We start from the raw sequence: 23153 nt of genomic DNA on the forward strand, positions 1-23153 counted from the left end.
TCATTAATAAATCCACTGTAGAATTCTGGAGAAACTTCTTTACTCAAGAGTATGGTGAAAATGTGGAACTCTCAACCATAGGGACTAGATGAGGCAAATAGCATAGATGCATTTAAGGAGAAGCTAGATAAACGTTTGAGAAGGAAAGAAATCAAATGGTAGAGTTAGATGAAGTAGAGCGGCAGAAGGCTTCTGTGGAACATAAAGAACAGCATAGAACAATTGGGCCAAATGGCTTGCTGTTGCACTTTGGACTCGAGGTAATGCAAATGTCTGTTGGCCCGTTTTATGAATTTGTCAGTGATTTACTTGCCTGATGTTGAAAGAGTAAGTACCACAACTGTTTCATGCTACAGTCTCGGAAAAAGAAGACAAACAGGTATGAAGTGGGTTTGGAACTGCTTTATGTAAATTACAGTCAATGGTCTTTGTATAGATGTCAGAAGGGAAAAGATTTCTGGAATTATTCAAGACAGTTCGATGTTATAAATAGCAAGGGGATACTTGGTTCTGAATGAAAGGGTGAGTTAGCTGGATTTGCTGCCCTCCCTTCCCTCTACTTTGGGACTTAACCACTTACTGACATGTGAAGCTTTGAATGTATTTCACTCCTCCTCTAGTCAATATTTTTAGTAGACAAAATATGTAAAAGAAAGTGGAACTTGCCTCTTTGCACAAGTTCCCAATATGCAGTAGCAAAGAGTGAATCCCTGCACCTAAACAGCTATATTATTATATTAATCCTGTTGAGTGTGTATTCAGAAGATTGCTATTTGAAGTTGGGAGGCCATTTGATCCATCATGCCTGTGTTGGATCTTTTGAAAGAGCTATCCAATTAATCCCACTCCCCTGCTCTTTCCTCATATTCCTTCACATTTCTCCTTTTCAAGTATTTTATCTAATTCCCTTTTGAACATAAGTAAGCTTCCATTGTCTTTTCAGGAAATGCATTCCAGATTGTAGCAATCTTCTCCCTTTCCCACCCCAATTGAATCTGGTTACTGACCCTCCTACCACTTCCGTTCCTACTCCTACTCTGCCAAAACCCTTCATAATTCTGAACACCTCCATCAATGTTTTTTCCTTCTCTGCTCTGAGGGGAACAATCCAAGCTTCTCAGTCTCTCCACAGAAGTCCCTCATTCCTGGTACTGTTCTAGTAAATCCCCTTTGCACCTTCTCCAAGGCCTCGACATCCTTTTTTTTAATATCCATTCATGGGACGTTGGTGTCTTTGGCTAGGCCAGAATTTATTTCCCTTCCCTAATTGCCCTTGGGAAGGTAGTGGTGAGCTGTCTTCTTGAACAGCTGCAGTCCATGTGGTATAGGTACACCCACAATGCTGTTAGGGAGGGAGTTCCAGGATTTTGACCCAGCGACAGTGAAGGAACAGCAATAATCCAGCAAGGTAGGACATCACTGACTAAATCCACACATGTGTGGGAAGTGCTCTCCCTGGTGTTGTAGTATCAATAGATGCAGCCAGTGGCTAAACAGGGTTGAGGGGCTGAATGACCTATTCGGAAGTGTTTGTAAGAAAAAATTATCATTATGTACCAAATTCCTGAGATCTTATTGTATACAAACAGCCTCCACAATAGTGACTGTACTGCGAAACTAATTTATTGCTCTATAAAGTGATTGGGATGTTGGTGCTATATAATATTTTAACCTACACTAATTTGTTACATATGTAATAGACTAATATAATAGTTACAGTTGTGTTGTAGGTATCTGGTAGCTTGGACGAATAATCCAAAGTATTTGAGTTCAAATCATACAATGGTAGTTTGTAAATTTGATTTCAGTTTTTAAATAAAAAGCAGCCCATCAGTCAGATTGGCAGGAAAACTATAAACTGCTTCAATAATGCCCTTTAGGAAAGGAAACCTGACATCCTTACTCAGCCTACATGTGACTCCAATCTCACTGCAACGTGGTTGACTCTTAACTGCCCTCTGATGTGGCCTGGCAAGCCCTTCATCATATCAAACTGCTCAAAGTAGAGAACCCGCTGTCACATTCTTGGATAAACAAGAATAGTTAATAAATGTCAGTCTTAACAGCTGGAATTGGTACCCGTTTAAAAATAAAACACACCTTTTCTGATCCTCTTTACAAAGAATCCCTAAAACAATTGATTTAATCAGCTGCTTAGCTAGGTGAGTTGACTGGGATATAGAAGATTGTGGGTTCAAGACCCACTCCAAAGACTTGAGCACAAAATTTAGGCTGCCAGTCCTGGCATTGCAATGTCTTTTAGATGAAACGTTAAACCGGGTAGCCAGAAAAGATTCTATGGCACTATTTGCAGAAGAACAGAGCAGTTCTCCCTAGTATCATGGCAATATTTATCCCTCCATCAATATCACTAAAATTGCAGATGGCCTGATCATTATAATGTTGCTGTTTCTGGGATTTGTGTGCAATTTGGCTGCCATTTTTCCTATGGCTGGAATTTTCTGGCCTTGTTGGCGTCGGGCGTCATGGCAGAATGGGAGAGGGGGGAACAAATATTCGGGGTGGGAATGAGGAGGTTGGGGAAGTCAATGTGGATGGGGTGGGATTCTCAGGATGGTAGGAAATGTGCGCATTCACCTGGACACCGGGAAGGAAAGGGATCGGGTTGGTAGGTGGCAGTGGGCAGGTGGAAGGTAATGGTAGGTGGGGGTCAACAGTGATGGGAGGAAAGGACATGGGTGACTAGGGGAGGGGAATGGGCAGGGGAGTTGAGTAAAAATCTAACTACGGCCATCGTCGAAATCAAAAGTGAGCGGCTACTTTTGTTGCACTGGTACAGGTGCCACATGGGAGTGCAATCAATGGGCAGGCAGAGATGCAGGTCAGCTCAGATGAACAACTAAAAGGGAGCCCCAACAGGCAGCATTAAAAATGCTCAGGACAGTGAGATGAGCCTAACAGATGAAGGCTCCATGTGCATGGGAAGGTGCTTACACAAGGCTCCGAAAGTCTCGCGCGCTCTCGCTCGTGCGCGGGCACACACACACACTTCTCCCTCCAGAATCTCTCGTGGTCCGGCTGCGTGCAGTTGAGCTGCTCTTTTGTGGAGTGGAGGTCGGGAATGCATAGGGCAGACTTGCAAAGCCCATCAATGAAGGTGAAAGACGTCATTATATGCTATTCAATGAAAGTGAATATATTTTCAAATTATGAAGTGAAAAAATGTGTTCACCCATGAATTCAATTTCTTAACTTTTGTTCTCCTACCACTTCTTCTTGGTGCTGCCCTGACATCCGCAGCAGGGGTGGAGACAACCCATGCAATAGTTGGCCCTGTTGCCACTGATGACTTCAGCGTGCGTCCTCTGGAGAGCCGAGGCCTTGAGGGTCCCAGCTTGCTTTGGCTGTCCTCCTCTGGGCCAGCTGCTCCTCCTGTGACAGAGGACAAGGTTGAGGGGGTCACAGGCAAAGGAAAATCGGAAGGAGTGGACAGACTCCGAGATTCCTGAGCAGATGACCCAAGGGCGTCCAGCTGCCACTCCTCCTCCCTTCGAGTGCCCGAGGGCCCCAGCCTGACTCCTTGAGGGGAAGGAGCACCTGGAGGGACGTCGAGGTGCCCCTTTTCCCTCTCTCGTTGCTACTACAGGAACTCGCACGTGCAATGGAGTGCAGGTCTGTGCGCATCTCCGCCTTCTGCTGGACCAGGGTCTCCATGGCTCTAGATCTAGGTCCTCTCGAGGTGTGTGTCTCTGCGCTGGTGGAGGGTGTGGGTAAGCTCTGTGATGGGTCTTCCAGGCTGCTTATTTCCAGCTCTTCAATGGAGAAGGTGTCCTCTTGGCTGGAGGTGAGGATCTGAATAGAGCTGAGGGACTGGTTGGCTGAGGGCATTGGTCGCTTGGCAGAGTTCCATGTGAACCTAAGCAGAGATAATTACTGCATGTCAGCAAAGTCAAAAGCAGGAGAGAGAGCAATCATAGTTGTGTTGAGAGAAGGATGAAGTCACGCAGGATCCTCACGCCAACCTCACCATCACCGCAGACATGGTCCGTGTCCTCACCAGTCAGCACTATGGCACGCTCCTCAAAGTGAGTGGGGCCTCATGTGGGTCACTCCACCACCACTGGTGTGAGCAGGCTTCTCCTGCATGAAAACATATGGAGAGAGTATGAGCAGAATGCATGGAATGTTTGTTTGGTGAGTGGGATGAAGACACAAGCTCCAGAGGCTATGAGCCTGATGGAGATGTGCAGGTGTGTGTGAGAGTTTAGTAGTGTTGTCCCTTGAGGTGTGACATCCCTGTGGATGTGTGATGGGTTTGTGAGTAGAGAGTGATGAGGTGGTTGACTTAGCCTGGCGGAACGGATGAGAGCATTCATCCTTTTCCTGCACTGGATGGCTGACCTCCTCTGTGCCCCGGTGGTGCTGAACGCTGCTGCCACTGCCTCCCAGGCCAGATTAGTGACTCTGGTGGACCTCCAGCTGCTAGAGCTGGGGTAGAGGACATCGTGGCGGCCTTCCACTGTGTCCAGCAGGTGCCCCAGAGAGGCATCACTAAATTTGGGGCCTGCCATCTTCTTTGCTTCGGGGCTATCTGTCACCTGGAGCAGTCCTGGCCTGTAGACGTGAAGTAGGCTGTGCTCTGGTGCGCTTTAAATATGGTGCCCGGAGCGAGGAAGCGCTGAGGTCGTGGTGGGGCGGGCAAATTCGAGCCCGCTTGCCAGCGATCCAATGCGTTTCCTGTGAATGAATTATTAATGAGGTGGGACGTGCGGGAATGGGATGATACGGCGCAAAAGCCAGCCATTGGCTGGCAGGTAAAATGTCTTTTTTCCCCACCTACTACTGCACTTTTGTGCAAATCTGGGGCGATTCCGCCCTATGTTACAAAAGTGACTTCTCTTCAAAAATAAGTCATCAGCTGTAAAGCACTTTGGAATGTCCTGAGGTCATGAGAGATGCAAGTTAAACGCAAGCCTATTTTATTTTTCCATGGCATTTAGCTGTATGCCAGATTTAACATTGGTGTTTCACTATGGGGCTGTCAGGAAGAGAATCTTGTTTTGGGAAATGAAATCACAGAATTATTACAGTGCGGAAGGAGGCCATTCAGCCTGCTGTGTCTGCACTGGCTCTCCAAATGAACAATCAACCTCGTGCCATTCCCTCACCTTCTCTTATAACGTTGCAGATTCTTCCCTTTCAGATAACTGTCTAATTCCCTTTTGAATGCCTTGATTGGACCTGCCTCCGCCACGCGCTCAGGTAGTGCATTCCAGACCCTAACCAGTTGCTATGTGAAAAAGATTGCCAATGACTTTAAACCTGTGCCCTCTCTTTCTCTATCCTTTCAAGCATTTTCTTCGTATCTGCTCTGTCCAGACCCCTCGTGATTTCATTAAATCAAAAGTTTATTCTGGAAAGGCAGCAGTGTTAATATCTGATGGGATTTTTATTTGTAGCGTGTGGGATGGCATCGTCAATAGCTGAAATCAAATGTACTACCTGATCTCACTATTTATTTTCTTCCATCAGTCCGAATTCTGAAAGTGGAACAGTGAAGAGCTGGAGTCACTTTTCTAACTACCAAGCAAACACTAGCTTCTCTGCCTGGCAATTAAAGAACAAGAACAACATGGATGGGGTATTACATAAATAGGGATTGTCCACCACCACCCTGTATTTGTATAATGCAAACAACAGGTATATCTGCAGAATCAGAATTAACAGTTGCAAGGTAGTCTCTGATGGGATGCATCCTTTATTGTTGAAAGAAGTCGGGGAGGAGGTAGCAAATGCACCATCTGCAATTTTTCAATCCGCCTGAAGTAAACAAACTTGACCTCAGAAACTTACATTTGTGTGATGCCCATAACTTAGTAAAACATCACAGGAGCTTTATTAAACAAAATTTGGTGCCAAGCCACAATAAGGTATTGGGATGGGTGACCAAAAAGCTTGGTCAAAGAGGTGGGCTTTAAAGAGTGTCTTAATCTCTCCACCACTCCCTGCTTTAGTGAGGTAATGCCAGAGGCCAGGCATCTGAAAGCACGGCCACCAACGGCGGAACGAAGAAAATTAGCAATGCACAAGAAGCCAATATTTGAGAATGCTGAGATCTCGGCGGGTTGTGCGGCTTGAGGAGGTTACAAAGGTAGAGAGGGGTGAGACCATGGAGGGATTTGGAAATAAGGATGAGCATTTTAAAATCATGGCTTGGTTAACCAAGCGCCAATGTAAGTAAGCAAACACCAGGATGATGGGTGAATGAGACTTGGTGCAAATGACGATATGGGTAGCAGAGGTTTGGATGAGCTCAGGTTTATAGAGAGTGGGAGGTTGGGTGCGTGTGGTTGGATGTAAAGAAGGGAAAATGTCTTGCTCTTTTTCATTCTACAAGCCGGTCCTGAACTCACGATTTGTATATGAATTTTCTGTGTTAAACAAAACCACTTCACACTAATGCCACCCTTTGTTCTATAAATGCAAATCTAAAACTGAGAAGAAGATAAGTTTGCCATTTTGGGTGATGTCCTGTGTCAGTAACACACAGGCTTGTTTCATAACTCCTGACCTTCATGAATGGAGACTTTGTATTGAACTGTCTTTGTTTGATTTAGCTTTGTTTTAAATGGCTCCCAACAGCAGCCTTGAGAGCGAATGCTCAATTTGTCAAGAACAAATATTACCTATTGATCCCAGGGTAAGTACACTGAGATTAAAGCTTACAAATTAGGATACTCTGCCCCACAAATTGAATACTGCAACTTATAAGCCAAGACCATCAGATAGAGACGATCAGCAAAAATATTCCTCCCATATTCATATGCCAGTCACCCAGTGCTGACAGTTTTCAATATAACATTGCATTACTTATAGTTGAGTGACCCTGTAAGCTATGCTGGATGCTTATATATAAATTGCATTGTGTAATGATTTGTCACTATGAAGTACATTTTGATGTGAGCAAAATTAGTGCTTTTAAAAAGGTAGTTACGTTCCCTGGAGTGGACACTGTTGAATTGCTTACTGTTTTGTACTTTGGAGACCAATATTTTTCCATGTTTTGTGAAAGGGCAACCATTGTATGGAGTTTGTGCCCTTCAGAGGTGCTTTGCTGGCTTTGCTCCACTCATGTAATTTTCCAGTCTGATCCAATTTAATGGCCTAATGAGATCTGTCTGAACTTACTGAGTGAAGTCTTAATGAATCTGCTTAATTATTGAACTGAATAGAAAATGTCAGATTCACAGGGGAATAAAGAATGGAATTGGAAGGGGTAAGAGTGTTGCATACTAGACCCAAAATCAATATCTCGAGTCTTTGTGGCCAAATCAAATACTACTTGACTTTTTTTAGCAAGGAGTTGAGGGTGTGATTCTGCAGTGAACACTCTTATCATTTGGTTGCTTCCAGTGAGGGTGACAGGTGATCTTGCTTTTAGCCTTTTCAGAGGATTGTAGTGGGTGATTTAAGGCCATGGGGAAGTTCCCCATATCTAATGATAGCTGCTTTCCTTAGCTACCGTTTTGTTTACTGAAAACAAAGAAATCAGCAACAGACGGATTTTTATGCCATCGTTAATTTTCCCTGGGATTCAGGAACCAAGAAATACGTTTGTTTGTCTCCAGAATGCTATGCTATTATAAATTAATAAGTAATTGCTTTCCAAAAGTGTGCGGGTACTTGGCACCACCCATCTGTTTACAGTACCTGCATCTCATGATTCTGACCCAATTATTACTCTTCCCAAAACCCAATTATTTGTTTTGCAGAATGTACTTTTGACTTTTTCTGAAAGATTCTATTCCTTAGGATGTATAAATTGACACCGTTCCTTGTGCCCATTTTAATGGTGGGTTATATTCAATACCCTCATTTCCCTCGTGATGATTCAAGCCTCTAAGGAAGATTTTCATATTGTTTTGAGCACTAGCTGCTAATTATGGTTTTGTAAGCTGCTAATCATCCAATATCCCTTCATGGCCTCCTTGCTAGCTTATATTGACTCCCTGTCCTCTGATATTCTTCCCCTGGCTTTCAAAGCTACCATGATGCCCACTTCCAATTCATTTTTAAAAAAACGCAGTGGCGAAGTCTAGGCCTAGTCTACCTCAGATTACCCTGGAAAGGTGAAATATCTCAAAAATGTGAGCAACGGTGAAGCTAGCCGTTTCATGCTGCTACCATGCAGCAGCAACATGAGTGGTGTTCGCCACCAATAGGATGCTGCTGTCAAGCCAAAAAGACATTCTGCCTATCACACACTTGAGTACTGTGGTATGCAAGTTTCAGTGCCAGTGTGATGCTAGGTATGTAGGCCGTACGTCCCAAAGACCGGCAGATCATATCAAACACCATGTCCCTTTGGCTGTTCACACCAGGCAAGGTACAAACCGTACCCAACCAGTACGTGCTTGCAAAACTTAAAACAGTGTCCAACTTTAGATGTGATTCGGTAATTGGACAGCATTTGCTAAACAATCCTGAGTGTGCTAAGAATTACGCTGACAACCAATTTAAGATTGTCAGTCAGGCTTGCAGTGTGGCTCACTTACACATACTAGAAGCTACATATATTAATACGCAGGGCCCTGCTCTTTGCAGACAGGAAAAAACATGGGCACACATTCCACCTGTTTCAACTAAACAAAATAGGCGACAGCCATTCTCTGGTACATTCTCTAGGGTAATGCCTTGACCAATCAGAGTCAATCTGCCTGGTTTGAATTTAAACAAAGCTTGGCAGCTAACTGTGAGTCATCAGTTAACTAGTGCATTCTCCATGGCGACACCTCTACCGACCAGAGTCCACTTGCCAACCAATCAACATTCTCTTATGAAGTGTAAATTGTTGTTCCCTTTACATTCGGTATTCTTGCGAATTACCCTGATGAGTGCAAGACGAAAAGCTTTGACAACGTGTCATTTTTCAGCAATACTCAAGTTCTGTACTACCAAATGACTATTTATTTACATTTGGTTAAAATCAAGTTTTATGTGGCTGAAAAAAACAAAGGAATTGGGTAAATACTTGAATGGGGAAAAATTGTAGGGCTATGGAGGAAGTCAGGGAAGTGGGATTAATTTTGTAATACTTTCAAAGAGCTGGCACAGGCATAATGGGCTGAATGACTTCCTCCTGCATTGTATTCTAAGGCTTTATGCAACATTAAAGATGGAAATTGCTGGATGAGAAAAGAGGTCCATCTAGTTTGCCATCTACCATCCTGATTGTCGCCTGATGTAACAATCAATAACTGAATTTCCGTTGCAATTTGCAAATACCTGTGGGATGTTACTGGTCTCTATATAGAGATCTCAACAAGCATCGTAGATCAGAGAATATATGTATTTATGTAACAGTAAGTATTTGCTGACTCTTTTTCCATACTAAGTCCTTCTCGCTCTTCACCTCAACTTTGCAGATCTCCATTGCTTTGACTTAAAAATCCTCAAACTCACTTGCAAATCCCTTCACTGTATTATCCTATTTTGCCCATTAGGAGTATTACCTTAATCTGGTGTTGTACTACAGCCACAGGCATAGGGATCTCCCTTGTTAATACCATCTTCCTGCTGAGTTTTTCCAAGTATTTTTGTTTTTGCCTTTACTCTACATACTTTGTGAATAAATATCTAATTCTCTTTTTTTTCACACCTTAGTTAACTAAGGCACCTTTCGCGTGAAGAATTTCCCAGAATCCGTTTTTAACTAGTTTAGTTCAAATTATTAGGTTATACCTTCTTTCCTTTTCCTAGTTCACCGTACAAAACATGAGCAGTGCTGTTAAATCGTGTCACCGTGGATCAGCAGGCAGCACTGAAGGTTTATGGGTTCAAGTCCCACTCCGGACACTTAGTCCATAGTCCAGGCTGAAGCTCTTAGGACCCAGATACTGGTTTGAGGCTTTGTTCTCAGCATCTCGTAGAGCTGTGAAGTATGGATGACTTACAGCTCTCAAGGAAGAAAGCTAAACAGTTTTCATCTTTGACATCAGTGGCACATTCTCAACAATTCATCTCAAAGGCAAATATCCCAAGTAAGCTAGCACTCGTTAAGCAGAAGTAACTCGCTGGCTCGGGCATGCCCTTAGGATGGAAGACTGATGCATTCCTAAGGTTAATTCTGTATGGCGTGGCAGCTGGAGCCAGAAGACCAATAGGATGCCCAAAGCTCCACTTCAAGGATGCTTGAAAGTGTGACATAAGGCCCTTAACGGTGATTTATTTTTCATACTTGGGAGATAGGACCCAACAATGGAGGGAAATGGCAATATTACCTTTTTTTTTCATTAATTGATGGGATGTGGGTGCTGCTGGCTAGGCTAGTATTTATTGCTCACCCCTAATTGCTCTTGGGAAAGTGGTGGTGAGCTGCCTTCTTAAACCACTACAGTTTAGGTACACCCCAGTGCTGCTAGGGAGGAGTTCCAGGATTTTGATTCAGTGACAGTGAAGGAATAGAAGTATATTTCCAAGAGCGACTTGGAGGGAAACTTGCAGCTGGTGGTGTTTCCATGTGTCTGCTGCCCTGTCATTCTAGATGGTAGTGGTCGTGGGTTTGGAAGGTGCTGGTCTAAGGAGGCTTGGTGAGTTGCTGCTGTGCATCTTGTAGATGGTACACACTGCTGCCATTGTGCCTTGGCGGTAGAGGGAGTGAATGTTTGTGACTGGGATGCCAATCAAGCGGGCTGCTTTGTCCTGGATGGTGTCAAGCTTCCTGAATGTTGTTGGAGCTGCACTCATTCAGGCAAGTTGTTACAACCAGGATGGGAGGAGTGAGTAAATTATCAAGCCCCACTACTCCGCCGGCCATACCATTAATTTAAATGTTTAATTTTCTTACTGAAATGGCCAATTGTGCACCTATACTTCTAGCACCCAGAAGAAAAGAGACTCTGATCAGTCTTTTTTCAAAAACTTGGAATGATTAATTTATTTTAAAACAAAACTTCTTTTGACAAGCTGCAAATGCTGGTTAACACACAAATGTAATTGGAAAGTATAACTATCTGCCTCTTCCTAAAGAATTCCCCTAGCGCACATGCATGCACGCACACACACACACACACACAGGCGAATGAAGGACAAACAGAGTGTCTCTTCACAGCTGGGCTTTAGAGGATGGGCATTATAAAATAAATGATAAAGCCTCTCGACAATGTCAACCTGGAGTGGTCTCGTGTGGAGACGGGCTGCTGGTCCCAGTGGATGTCTGGAAGTTCTCACTAACTGGTCTCAGATTTGCAGGTCCAAATGCAGACTAGTTACACTCTGATGAGGGTTCTCTGGCTACACGCCACATACAATAGCCACATACAATTTTAGGCAAGAGAGAGAGGAAGCCAGTTAAGGTAGACTTCCTTCCTCAATTTGTTCTCCAATAAGACTGCCTTCAAAATGAGCAGGTTCACAGCTTAAGTTATTTTTCCGTTCCCATGTGAATTCCAGAAAGTTACCAACCTTCCTTTTCAGGTTCTCCTCCATCAGTTAGTGATTGCAGTTCAATACAAACAACCAAACAGATTATCTTCAAGCACCATAAAAGCCAGGAATAGTCCTGCTTACTGACAGTTACAAGATGAACTTATGACCTTTTTTTAAAAACAAGTCCCAGGTTAATATCCAAATGTCTAGATCACTCCATTTTGTAAAATAAAACTAAGTCTTGAGAGATATGATTCTAACAAAGTGGAGAGTAGTCCATCACAGACCTGACTTGTGCCTTTTAGATCGTGGACAGGCTTTGGAGAGTCAGAAGGTGAGTTACTCGCCACAGAATTCTCAGCCTCTGACCTGTAGCCACTACTTATTTGACTGGTCCAGTTCAGTTTCTGGTCAATAGTAACCCCCAGGATGGTGTTAGTGGGGAATTCAACGATGGCAGTGTCATTTAATAACAGGGGATGATGGTTAGATTTCCTCTTGTTGAGGATGGCCACTTGTGTGGCACGAATGTTACTTGCTACTTGTCAGTCAAAGCCTAGATATTGTCCAGGTCTTGCTGCACTTGGGCATGGACTGCTTCAGTATCTGAGGAGTCGTAAGTTGTGAATGGCGCTGAACATTGCACAATCATCAGCGGACATCCCCGCTTCTGACCTTATGATGGAGGGAAGGTTATTGATGAAGCAGCTGAAGATGGCATAGAAGATGATTCATGGATTGGTGACAGAGTAGAGCGACTTTGGTCGGCTACAGGTCAGACAGTACATGCCTTAATATTTGTTGAGTAACCTGAGGGCCAGTGTGTGCCACCATTGCAAACAGTGGCTAAAGCAGCTTGTCAACAGGCACCAATCCTGAAAACAGCAACACCTGAAACTCCTCACCTGTGGCAAAATCTGGCTGTCAAGGATAGGTCTCTTCAGCTATCAGCAAAAATGCATCTGTCCCATTGCCAATAGATTTGCTGCATGTCTATCATCTCACATAGATGGAAGGATGCCAAAGAAGAATCCAGACTGACACTCCTAATGCAGTACTGAGGAAGTGCTATACTGTAAAAGATCCTGTCTAAATCCCAACAGCACCATTTGATGAACAAGAGAGTTTTCCTCTGTCCCAGCCAATGTTCATAGGAAGATAAGACTTGGGAGCAGGAGTAGGCTATTCAGCCCTTCGAGCCTGCTCTGCCATTCAATAAGATCATGGCTTATTTGTTTGTGATCTCAACTCTACTTTGCTGTCTGCCCCCCATAACTCTTGACTTCCTTGTCTATCTGCCTTGAATAAATTCAATGACCCAGCCTCCACTGCTTTCTGGGGAAGAGAATTCCATATACTAACAGCCCTTTGAGAGAAAAAAATTCTCATCTTTGTCCTTAAACTGTAGACCTCTTATTTTTAGACTCTGTCTCCTAGCTCTAGTTTCTCCCACAAGAGGAAACATCCTCTTAGTACCTACCCTATCAAATCCCTTCTTATTTATAATAATATAAATATTATCATTTTTAATAGTTATCCCACAGCCAATATCACTAAAATATAATTAACTGCACTTCAAAAAGTACTTCATTGGCTGTAACGTGCTTTGGGACACCCTGGGTCCTCTCCATAACCTACAACCCTAGTTCTGAACAAATGTTAAGGCACGTACTGTCTGACCTGTAGCAGACCAAAGCCCCTTTACTCTGTCATCAATCCATGAACCACCTCCTCCTTTCCTCAAATCCTGATACAACTTGTATCACCTGATCTACCAGATAATGAGCAGTACGAGCAAATTCCACCTAGGATGTTTGTACAAAAGCCCTTAATTTCTTTTTTTTTTGAAAAATGAAGACAGAGGCAGACCGTATGAAATGTAAAAAAAATTACAACAATGAACGATTATATCAGGGTAGTGATAGATTGCTTACCTTGCAGATTCTGCATATAAATGGAAAAAACAGTTCAGGGAGGTGCTCAATATGCTCATGGCAATGGAATGCACCAGGTTACTGTACTTAGAATAATTGTTTGGAAGTGGTCCCCCCGTCACAGCAACCCCCCCTCCAAATGTTTTGCGTTTCAGAAATTGCTGCCAGAATCTTTTAGCATGAATAACCAAAAGATTCACTGCTGCTATCATTATGGATGCCGCATGAGATGAGATTTTTGCCCAGTGATTGCTTCTGCTATGGGAGAAAAGCAGCCTTCAATCTGCCCTGATGGCAGATGGTGGAGGAATTGTAGAAAATCACATTCTTTACTTTACAGAGCAAAAGTGAGCAGAAATTGGCTTTGAGCTGCACCAGAAGGAAATACAATAAACAAACAGGATTGTTTGCAGGAAATGGTCAAATGGAAAAGCAATTTGATTCTATGCAGGTATGATCAGCTGTCTGGGATCTGAGATCCTGCTTCTCATGAGGGAGACCAAAATTTATTTTTTTTTGCCATGGCTTGAATTTTAAAAAAAAGTCACTCCACGAATGCAGGCATCACTGGAAAAGCCGATATTTATTGGAATGCTTAATTAGAATGTTGCAGTCCTTTTTCATAGCAACTGAGCAGCTTGCTGGGCCATTTCAGTGGCAGGCAAGAGTCAATCACATTGCTGTGGGTCTGGAGCTTGTAGGGGTAAAGATGGCTGATTTCCTTCCCTAAAGGACATTAGTTAACCAGATGGGTTTTTGCAACAAATGGTCACCATTTACTGAAACTAGGTTTTCATCCCAGACTTTTTTAAAAAAAAAATAATTGAATTTCAATTCTCCAGCTGCCGTAGTAGGATTTGACCTCTGGATTCCACGTTGTTAGTCAAGATCTCCGGAACGCTAATATAAAATAAAAACAGAAAATGCTGGAAAAACTCAGCAGGTCTGACATCATCTGCGGAGAGAGTCCATATGACTTCTTCAGAGCTAAAGAGAATTTTTTTTTTGTTAATTGACGGGATGTGGGTTTCACTGGCTGGGCCAGCATTTATTGCCCACCCTTAGTTGCCCTTGAGAAATGTGATGGAATTCATACTGTTTAAGGGGGGGTGGAGCAGGTAAAGCAGGTTAGAAGGTCAAGTGATGGGCGGGGGCTAAGTAGAGATTGACAAAGATGTCATGGACACAAGACAAATGGGATGTTAATAGTAGTGGCGAAGACTAAAGAAGATGCTGTTAGTGGCATAAAGGTAAGAAATCAGAATGTGTTAATAGCAGAACAAGGGTCAGCACTCTGTGAAAGAAGAACATAAAACAAGTGACAAATGGCCCTTTTTGGGGGGGAGGGGGTGGTGGTTGAGGGAAAAGGATAGAATAAGGGGTTAAAAAAGGATAAAACATTGAATAAATGAATAAAAATAAGTGAATAAAAATAAATTTTAAAATTAGGGATTGAAAAAGGGGTGAAGCTAGAGGAGCGAGTTCATGGTCTGAAGTTGTTGAGCTCCATGTTAAGCCTGGAAGGCTGTAAAATGTTACTAGTTCAGTAACACGCAATCACTATGCTACCATTCCTATGAACATGTTGACACATACTGCAGGTGGCCAGCCTTCATGAGTGAGTGTGGCAAGCTGTTGAATTGCGAAGAAGGTTGCACATCACAGTTCTCTTTTCAGAAGAGAGGTTTTGGAGGGTGGTGCTAGATAGCACATGAATATTTTTTCTTTAAATCTCTTCAAGATTTTAGTGAATTGGTAACTACAGTAGTGTAGTGACTACATTGCTGGATTAATAATCCCAGAGATTGGGAGTTCAAATTCCACCATTGCATTTGAGGAATACAATTTGAGAAACCTTCAGGTTGAATGCAGTTTTGGTCTCCATGTTTAGGAAAGGATGTATACTTGAATTGACAGCGGTGCTGTGAAGATTCAGTAGATTGGTACCTGGAATGAGCGGGTTGTCCCATGATAAGAAGCTGAGAAAATTGGGCCTATGCTCTCTGGAGTTTAGAAGAATGAGAGGTGATCTCATTGAAACATACAATATTGTGAAGAAGCTTGGTAGGGTAGACATCTGAGAGGTGGTTTTCCCTGGCTGAGGAATCTAGAACACGAGGGCATAGTCTCAGAATAAGGGGCTGGGCGTTTAGGACTGAGATTAGGAGAAATTTCTTCACACACAGGGTTGTGAATCTTTGGAATTCTCTACCCTAGAGGGTTGTGGATGCTCCATCATTGAATATATTTAAGACTGAAACTCAGATTTTTGGTGTCTTAGGGAATAGAGGGACATGGGGAACTGAAGGCAAAGTTAAGGCCAACCGTGATCCTATTGAATGGCAGAGTACGCATAAAGGCCTGTATGGTCTACACCTGCTCCTACATATTGTTCTTAAGTTAAGAGAGTCAGAAGGTTGTGGGTTCAATTCCCACTCCAGAGACTTCAGCACATAATCCGGGTTGACACCCAAGTGCATTATTGAGAGAGTGCTACATGATCAGAAGCTCAGTCTTTAGGATGAGGCATTAAGCGAGGCCCTATCTCCCAGGTGGATATAAAAGATACATGGCACTATTTTAAAGAAGGACAGATGCCCCAAACAGAATTTATCCTGTCACTAAAAACAAATTGGCTGCTGCGTTTCCTACAATGCCAAGGTAACTACACTTGAAGTGCTTTGTTAGCTACAGCGTGCTTTAGGATATCCTAGGCCGTGAAAGGTGCCATAGAAATGCAAGTTCTTTTTCCTCAATAAATGGCTGGATTTTACACTCCTCCACTGGTGAGCTTGAAGGCAGGGGAGCAAGTAAAATGTAGTGGGTGGCCTTCCTGCCACCTATCACTCTGCACCCTGATGGGAAGCGGTGGAGGTGTTGGGTGGCCAGCCCACCATTGGGCCTATTGAGGTCCTTAAGTGGCCATTTAAGGGCCTCATCCTGCCCCCACAGGTATTTTACCTGCAGCAGGGGAGGCCCACACCATGCGGGAAGCCTGGCAGATTTAGTTGCACAGATTGGTGTCAGGGCGAGGGGATGGGAACCTCCTTTGCAGGTTTCATTGTGTCATCGGAGGCGCTGCACTTCCCCCAGCCCGGCCTCTTGAACCTGGCCCGCCCCACACTCATCATATTCCTCGCTGAGACTCCTGACCTTGGACTTACCTGGGCTCCTTACTGTGGTGGGACTACCTGTAGTCCCAGCAGTGACCAACGCTCCCAGCAGGCGCTCTTGGGATTGACCAGCAGCTGACTTAAGATGGCACTTTCTCCTGAGAAAGAGGCAGAAGTCCTGCCTTAAAGCAATTAATGCTGCTTCAAGCATTAAATTGCTGCAGGGTGGCTGCTAGGTCATGGCTGGGTTCCACCCCACCCCCCCCACCCACTTGGTCTACTGACCTTTTAGTTGGGAGGTGGGGTCTGCAGAGCTTTGTAAAATCCAAGCCCATGAAGCTGTTGGATTGTTGCTAGAGAAAACTGGTTGACTAATCCCTTTAGGGAAGAAAACCTGTTCTCCTTATCTAGCCTGACCTATGTGACTCCAGTCCCATACCAATATGATTTAGTCCCTAGGGCCAAAAGGGTTAAGTTATGAGAATGGAATGCGTAAATTAGACTTGTATTCCTTTGGGTATTGAAAATTAAGGGGCAACGTAATCGAGGCATTTACCATGATTAGAGAATTCAATGGTAGAGACAGTAAAAAACGATTTCCTCTGGTGGGGAGTGCACAGAAAGGGTGCTTGACCTTAACATTAGAGCTGGACCTTTCAGGTGTGTTGTCAGGACTTCACACAAAGGGTAGTGGAAATCTGGAATTTGTTCTCCCAGAAAGCTTTGAGGCTGGGGGGTCAATTGAAAATTTCAGCAATAAATTTTTGCTACATAACAGCATTAAAGTATATGGAACCATGGCGGGTAGATTGTGTTAAGGTGTGGACTGTGGATTAGCTATGATCTGACCGAATGGTAGATGAGGGTCAAGGCTTACTCTTGTTCCTATGCATCGTAAATATTTCCTGAAGTTGCCTAGTAAGCTACTTGTTTGTATCAAACTGCCAAGTTGCTCATTAAATGCTGGCCTTGCCAGCAATGCCTAAATTCTGAGAATGACTTAAGAATAACTTTGAAGGCCATGAGTGTGCAGAAGTTAATGGAACATAAGTTTTAAAATTTTCATGCACTTAATATCTTACTGTATTTCAAGTTTTAATTTATTTTGGTTTACTTAATTTTAGCTGTTCAAACTTATGTACTTGGTTTAATGTTGGGTCAGTTTGAGTCAGTACTAGGGTAAGTAGTTGCACAAGTGGTGTCATTAGCTGGCTTATCCTGTCGCAATTGGGCTATTTGATAAGTTGAGGTTGTATAAGTGTGAGCTTTGTGGCAGGAGTTTAATTTTGAGCAGCAAGATATTGGTGCTATGCTAGAAGTCAGGAGAATGTAGATTTTAGCCTTAGCAGGAAATAAAATTGTACACGCAAAACGCAAGTTGCTATAAAGGTGTGATACAATATCGGAATAGAGCTGAACATTCTTGGTTACAAAATGTTTAGAAGAGATGAAGAGAAAGAAAAGGGGAAGCGGGGCAGCAGTGTTAGGAAAGGATTCTTTCATCACACTGGAACATTAGGGCACCTGGGGGTTGTGTTCATGCAGAATCTGATGTGGATAGAGTTACCAAATAGATAAGGAAATTATATACTTCCTGATGTGCATCTGGCCATTGAGAAGTAGAAATGAGATGAAGGAAGCATTCCGCATAGTTTAGTGGAATTGGCAGGAACGATGGAGCTTAGTGGGGATTTGAATACTGCTATTTGAAAACTTTTGAATACTAGATCTATAGATAGACCTGTATGTTTCTAGCCCAAAAAGGAAAGAAGCTTTGCATGATTCAGTTCTGAGAGAGTAGGAGGGCAATTATCTGAAGACAAGGACCCAGGTATGGACGGATCTATCAGGAATAGGAGAAGTGGAATTAGCTGCATTGTCTTGCAAAGAACCGACATGGATACAACATGCTAAATGGCTTCCTTCAGTGTTGTAATCATTCTATGATTCTAGGAAAGACTGAATGGGTTGGAGCTCCAGAAAGAAAACTGAGGAGTGACCTAATGAAGATCTTTAAGATTATGAATTGGTTTGATGAGGCAGACATAGAGAAGATATTTCCACTTGTGAGGGAATCCAAACTTATGGTGGTCACTAATACCTCCAGCTAGGAATAAAAGATCAAAAGAATTCTTGACTCAATGGTGAAAAATTGGAACTCGCTATCACAGAGAGCGGTCGAGGTGAATAGCATAGATCATTTACGGGGAAGATAAATATGAGGAAGAAAGGAATAAAAGGATAGGTTAATGGATTTGGGTGAAGATCAGTGAGAGGAGACTTGTGTTGAGCATAGAGTGGCTGTACTAAATGGCCTGTTTGTGTACTTTGAACCTATTTGTGTTATATGGAATTTATTGTTAGTGCAATAAAGGTTATTTACCAGGCAAAGATAAGGGTGATGAAGGCAAAAAGAGTCAAGGTTTCTTGAGATAAGAAGGGACCTGACCCAAATTAACAGGGCTTGAAATGTTGGCCAGCGGGTTGATGGATCAACATTGCAAAATCTACAAAAATGAAATGGTTGGGAGTACAAAACACTGGGCAGAATTTTACGAGTTGGTGAGTCGGGGAGCGGGGCCTGCTTGCCGACACGTAAAATGACGCGTGGTGACGTCGGGGGGAACTCCCAATGTCACCCCGCCCCCGATTTAAATTCTCAGGAAGGTGGGAGCGCAGCAAAATCAGCTGGGTGCCCGCCGACCTGTCAATGGCCAATTGGAGCCATTGACAGGGTCAATTAAGTAATTAAAGGACCTGCCCGTCCAACCTTAAGGTTGGCGGGCAGGCCAGGAGCCCTGGCGGGAACTGGAAAAAAACATGAAACCTCATCCACGGGTGGGATGAGGTTTCATGTAGGCTTTAAACAATTTTAATAAAGATTTTGTAAAAATTATGGACATGTCCCAACTCATGTGACATTGTCACATGAGGGGACATGTAAGGGAAATTTTATTTTTCTATTTTTGTCTTTTTTACATTTACAAACGATCTCCCTGAGGCTACACTTGGCCTCAGGGAGATGAGTGCGCTCTTTCGTGCGCATGCGCAAAAGAGTGCACTCTCGATTTTGGGATTCCCCCTGCCCGCACAGGGAGCACATAACGTCACATTGGGTGGACCTTAATTGGCCCGCCCACGTAAAATGGCGGCGCGCCTCCGATCAGGGGCGCCGATTGGAAGTATGCCCGTACACGCCCGCCCATCAACTCTTTTCTCCCCCCTCCTCCCACTTCTGGATAGAAGGGAAATTCAGCCCACTGTGTGATGTATATGGAGGTAAATTTTTCAATCCTTCTGAAATATGCAATTTTTGCCTGCACAACTTGTGTTTGTATAATACTTTTAATGAAGCAAAATGTCCCAAGGTCTTCACAGGGATGTTATTGTACAGTGTATGGCTCTGAGCTACTTAAGGGGCTGGATTTCGTAGAGCCTGCTCCAGCAGGCTCTACATGGCGGGCCGGCACACAGAATTGAAAGGGGAGCCATTTGTCAGACTCCTGGCCATGTGAAAACTATGTGATTAAGTCAGTAGTGGCAAGGTGACAAAACAGGAAATCCACGTGTTCCTGTGAAACCCAACCCTAGGAAAGAGTTAGCATCTTCCTAAGGCGAATAAGTTAATAACCGTTGCCAATCAGTAAGGAAGGTGGAGGAATTTCTCGATAGTTTTATCAAGAACACAGTCATGCTCCAGAAGAAAGAACAGGTTCAAGAAGGGGGAGGGTTTGGCTGTCAAGAAATCAGGAGTAATTCCTCACTTAATGTTTCAGTTCTGTTCTTTAAAAATACGACTTTAAACAAAACAACATTAAGCAAATAAGATTTTCCCATCAAAATTAATGTATAAGCTAAGTCTCTCCCCTGATCACCAACAAGTCTCTCCCCAATCTCTATTATGTGGGTATAGAAATTGTGAATCAATACTGTAGTACTTTGCCTATTTGGAGTGAGATGGCAAACAAGCCAGCGAGTGGCGCAGCAAGCAGGACAGGAAGCAAGTTGGGAGCAGGGCAAGAGCGAGGCAGCAAGCAGGGCCGGAGCAGGGCTGACCTGGGAATCTCCCAAGCCAACTCATGAGGTTGCAGACAAACCTCCCTACTGCACTGTTCCATTGCTCTGCTGCCAGTGGTGATCACGCGCAACTCCCATCAATGACGCGCGCGACATAAAAACGAAAATAGCAAACGTAAATCTGAAGAGCAGGCCCTAAAGAATAAGCAACTTTAAAACAAAACAATGTTAAGTGGGGCAACTCAAAACAAGGACTTACTGTACCAGAAAAAGAGGTTCCACAGTCCTATCCAAAAACTTTGAATTACCCACTACCTATGACTGCAGGAAGCACAGCCACAATGCAGACCCAGGCACTATTGCTTAGAAGGTTGCCCAATAGTTGGTGGAAGAGTGGAACAGAAATGTGATAGTTATAGGGGATTCTACATTTGAGGGCCATATAGTGCCCTGTGCAACCACAAATGAATGCCCTGAAGGGTGTGTTGCCTAACCAGTACCAAGGGCAGAGATATCTTGAGGCAGCTGGAGGTGAATTTGGAAAGGGTGAGGGAAATCCAATTGTCATGATCCATTTCAGAACAAGTGACATAAGAAGGAACAGGGAGGAGGTCCTTCTGAGGAAGTATCAAGGCTTGGAGATAATTTAAGAAGCAGGACCTCAAGGTTAATAATCTTTGCAATATTTCCCAAACCACAAACAAGTTAGCATAGAGTCTGAGATCAGAAGAATTATCATGTGGTCAAAGGATTGGTGTGGGAAAGAGTAGTTCCTTTTCAAGGGATGCTGGCACTGCACTAGGAGAGGAAGGAACTATACAGCTGGGACAGGCTGCACCTGAACTAGAATGGGAATTGTGTTCTCGAGAAAAGGGTAAATTTGGACGTGGCGAAAGTAGTAAGTCTGAGGGAGAGATCAATAAGAAATGAAACAAATCTGATTATAAACTAAACAGGAAAAGACAGCATAGGAAAGTTCCTAAAATACAAACAGGACTCCTTTCTAACACAACATGTAAGAAACCCAACAAGGGAGGATTCCCTACTGGACTTAGTAATGGAGGATGAACCAGAGAAGATATAAGTGAAATTAAGGGAACATCTAGGCAATAATGGCCATAAGATGATACATTTTAAGATGATTGTGAAGGACCTTAGCATGAGCAAGACCATGGTAATCAATGGGAGAAAAAACAATTTTAATTGGCTCAGAATTGAACTTGGGACAATAAGATGAACTACAATATTGGCAAATAAAAATGTAGATTAATGGGAAGCTATGTTTAAAACGGTATTCAACAGAGTCAAGAGAAATATATTCCCCATGAATAAACAAGAACAAACTAAATTCTAGTGGATGGATAAATAAGGTGATAAAAGGAAAACAAGGATGAGGAAAGAAGCATAACTAAGTAAATGGACAGCAGAGAGAATATGTTGGGTGAGAATACAAAGGGATTAGGAGAGAAGTCAGAAAAATTAAGTAGCTAATAAGGAGCTATGAAATTAAATTACCAAGGACATAAAACAAAACAAAATAGTAAAATATTCTACAGGTATATCAATAAAGATGAAAATCAGAATGGGATTAGAGCCACGGAGGGATTACAGGGTAAAATCACAGACAGAAATAGAAAATTGGCAGAAATATTAAATAATTACATTGCTTCAGCATTTGCCAAGGAAACAGATCAGGTAGATGTGACTTTGGAAGAGATTAGAAATGATACAATTGCATTTTTTTTTAAAAAGGAGAAATAGTAAAGAAACTAATTAAACAGAGAATTAAACTGTGGCCTGGATTGCATCCATGCATTTTGAAAGGACGTGGAGAAGAGAGATCATTATTACACATTTACTAATTAGTTTAAAAAAAGATGCAGTGCCAGAAGATTGGCAGATAGTTAATGTTCAAGTGAGATATAACATGTCCAGGGAGCTATAGACTATTTAGCTCAGTATCAGTGATGGGAAAAATAAAGAATCCCTTCTAAAGGAGCAAATAGAAAATTATATAGAAACCAAAACTACCTCAGTGAATAGTCAGCATATATTTCAGAGGAGGAGGAATGCAACAAATTACAAGAAGACATTAATGAACTTGTGGAATGGGTATATAATTGGCAAATTAATTTCAATATGTGCATGTTATTATATTTTGGTAACAATTAAGGAGGTCACAAATTACTTGAAAAAATAATCTAAGCGGGATAGAGAAGCAAAGGGATCTGAGTGTGCGAATACTCAAATCACAAAAAAGCAAACCAAGCATCTATTTCTAGAGAGATAGAGTTTAAGAAGGAGAAAAGTTATGGAGAACTTCTATCTAACCTTAGACCACACTTGGAGTACTGTCTACAGTTCTAGATGCCATATTATGAAAAGGATATAGGGGCACTGGAGAGGGAATATAAAATGATTGCAGCACAGGAGGAAGACATTTGGCCCATTGTGATTGTGCCGGTCTCTGCAAGAGCAACTTAGCGAGTCACATTCCCCTTTCCCTGTAGCCTTGCAATCTTTTTCATCTTTATATAATAATCCAATTACCATTTGAAAGCTGCGATTGAATCTGCTCCACCACACTTCCAGGCAATGCATTCTAAATCCTATCCACTCACTCATGAGGAAGAAGGTTTTCCTCCTGTTGTCATTGGTTCTTTTGCTGTTCACATTCAAACAATGTCCTCTGGTTCTCGCT

General features: G+C 42.9%; 1 protein-coding gene across 1 annotated transcript in view; it reads left to right on the top strand.

The window, feature by feature from the left end:
- Positions 1-288: 288 nt before the first annotated feature.
- mgat4b (alpha-1,3-mannosyl-glycoprotein 4-beta-N-acetylglucosaminyltransferase B) overlaps positions 289-23153 on the top strand; it is a 191907-nt gene continuing 169042 nt past the window's right edge. Inside the window, exon 1 of the mRNA XM_078549762.1 lies at positions 289-379. Within this exon, the coding sequence (XP_078405888.1) occupies positions 289-379 (91 nt within the window). The remainder of the gene's footprint in view (positions 380-23153) is intronic.

This window comes from Cetorhinus maximus, chromosome 10, assembly GCF_964194155.1.
Source record: "Cetorhinus maximus chromosome 10, sCetMax3.hap1.1, whole genome shotgun sequence".
Classification (NCBI taxonomy): Eukaryota; Metazoa; Chordata; class Chondrichthyes; order Lamniformes; family Cetorhinidae; genus Cetorhinus; species Cetorhinus maximus.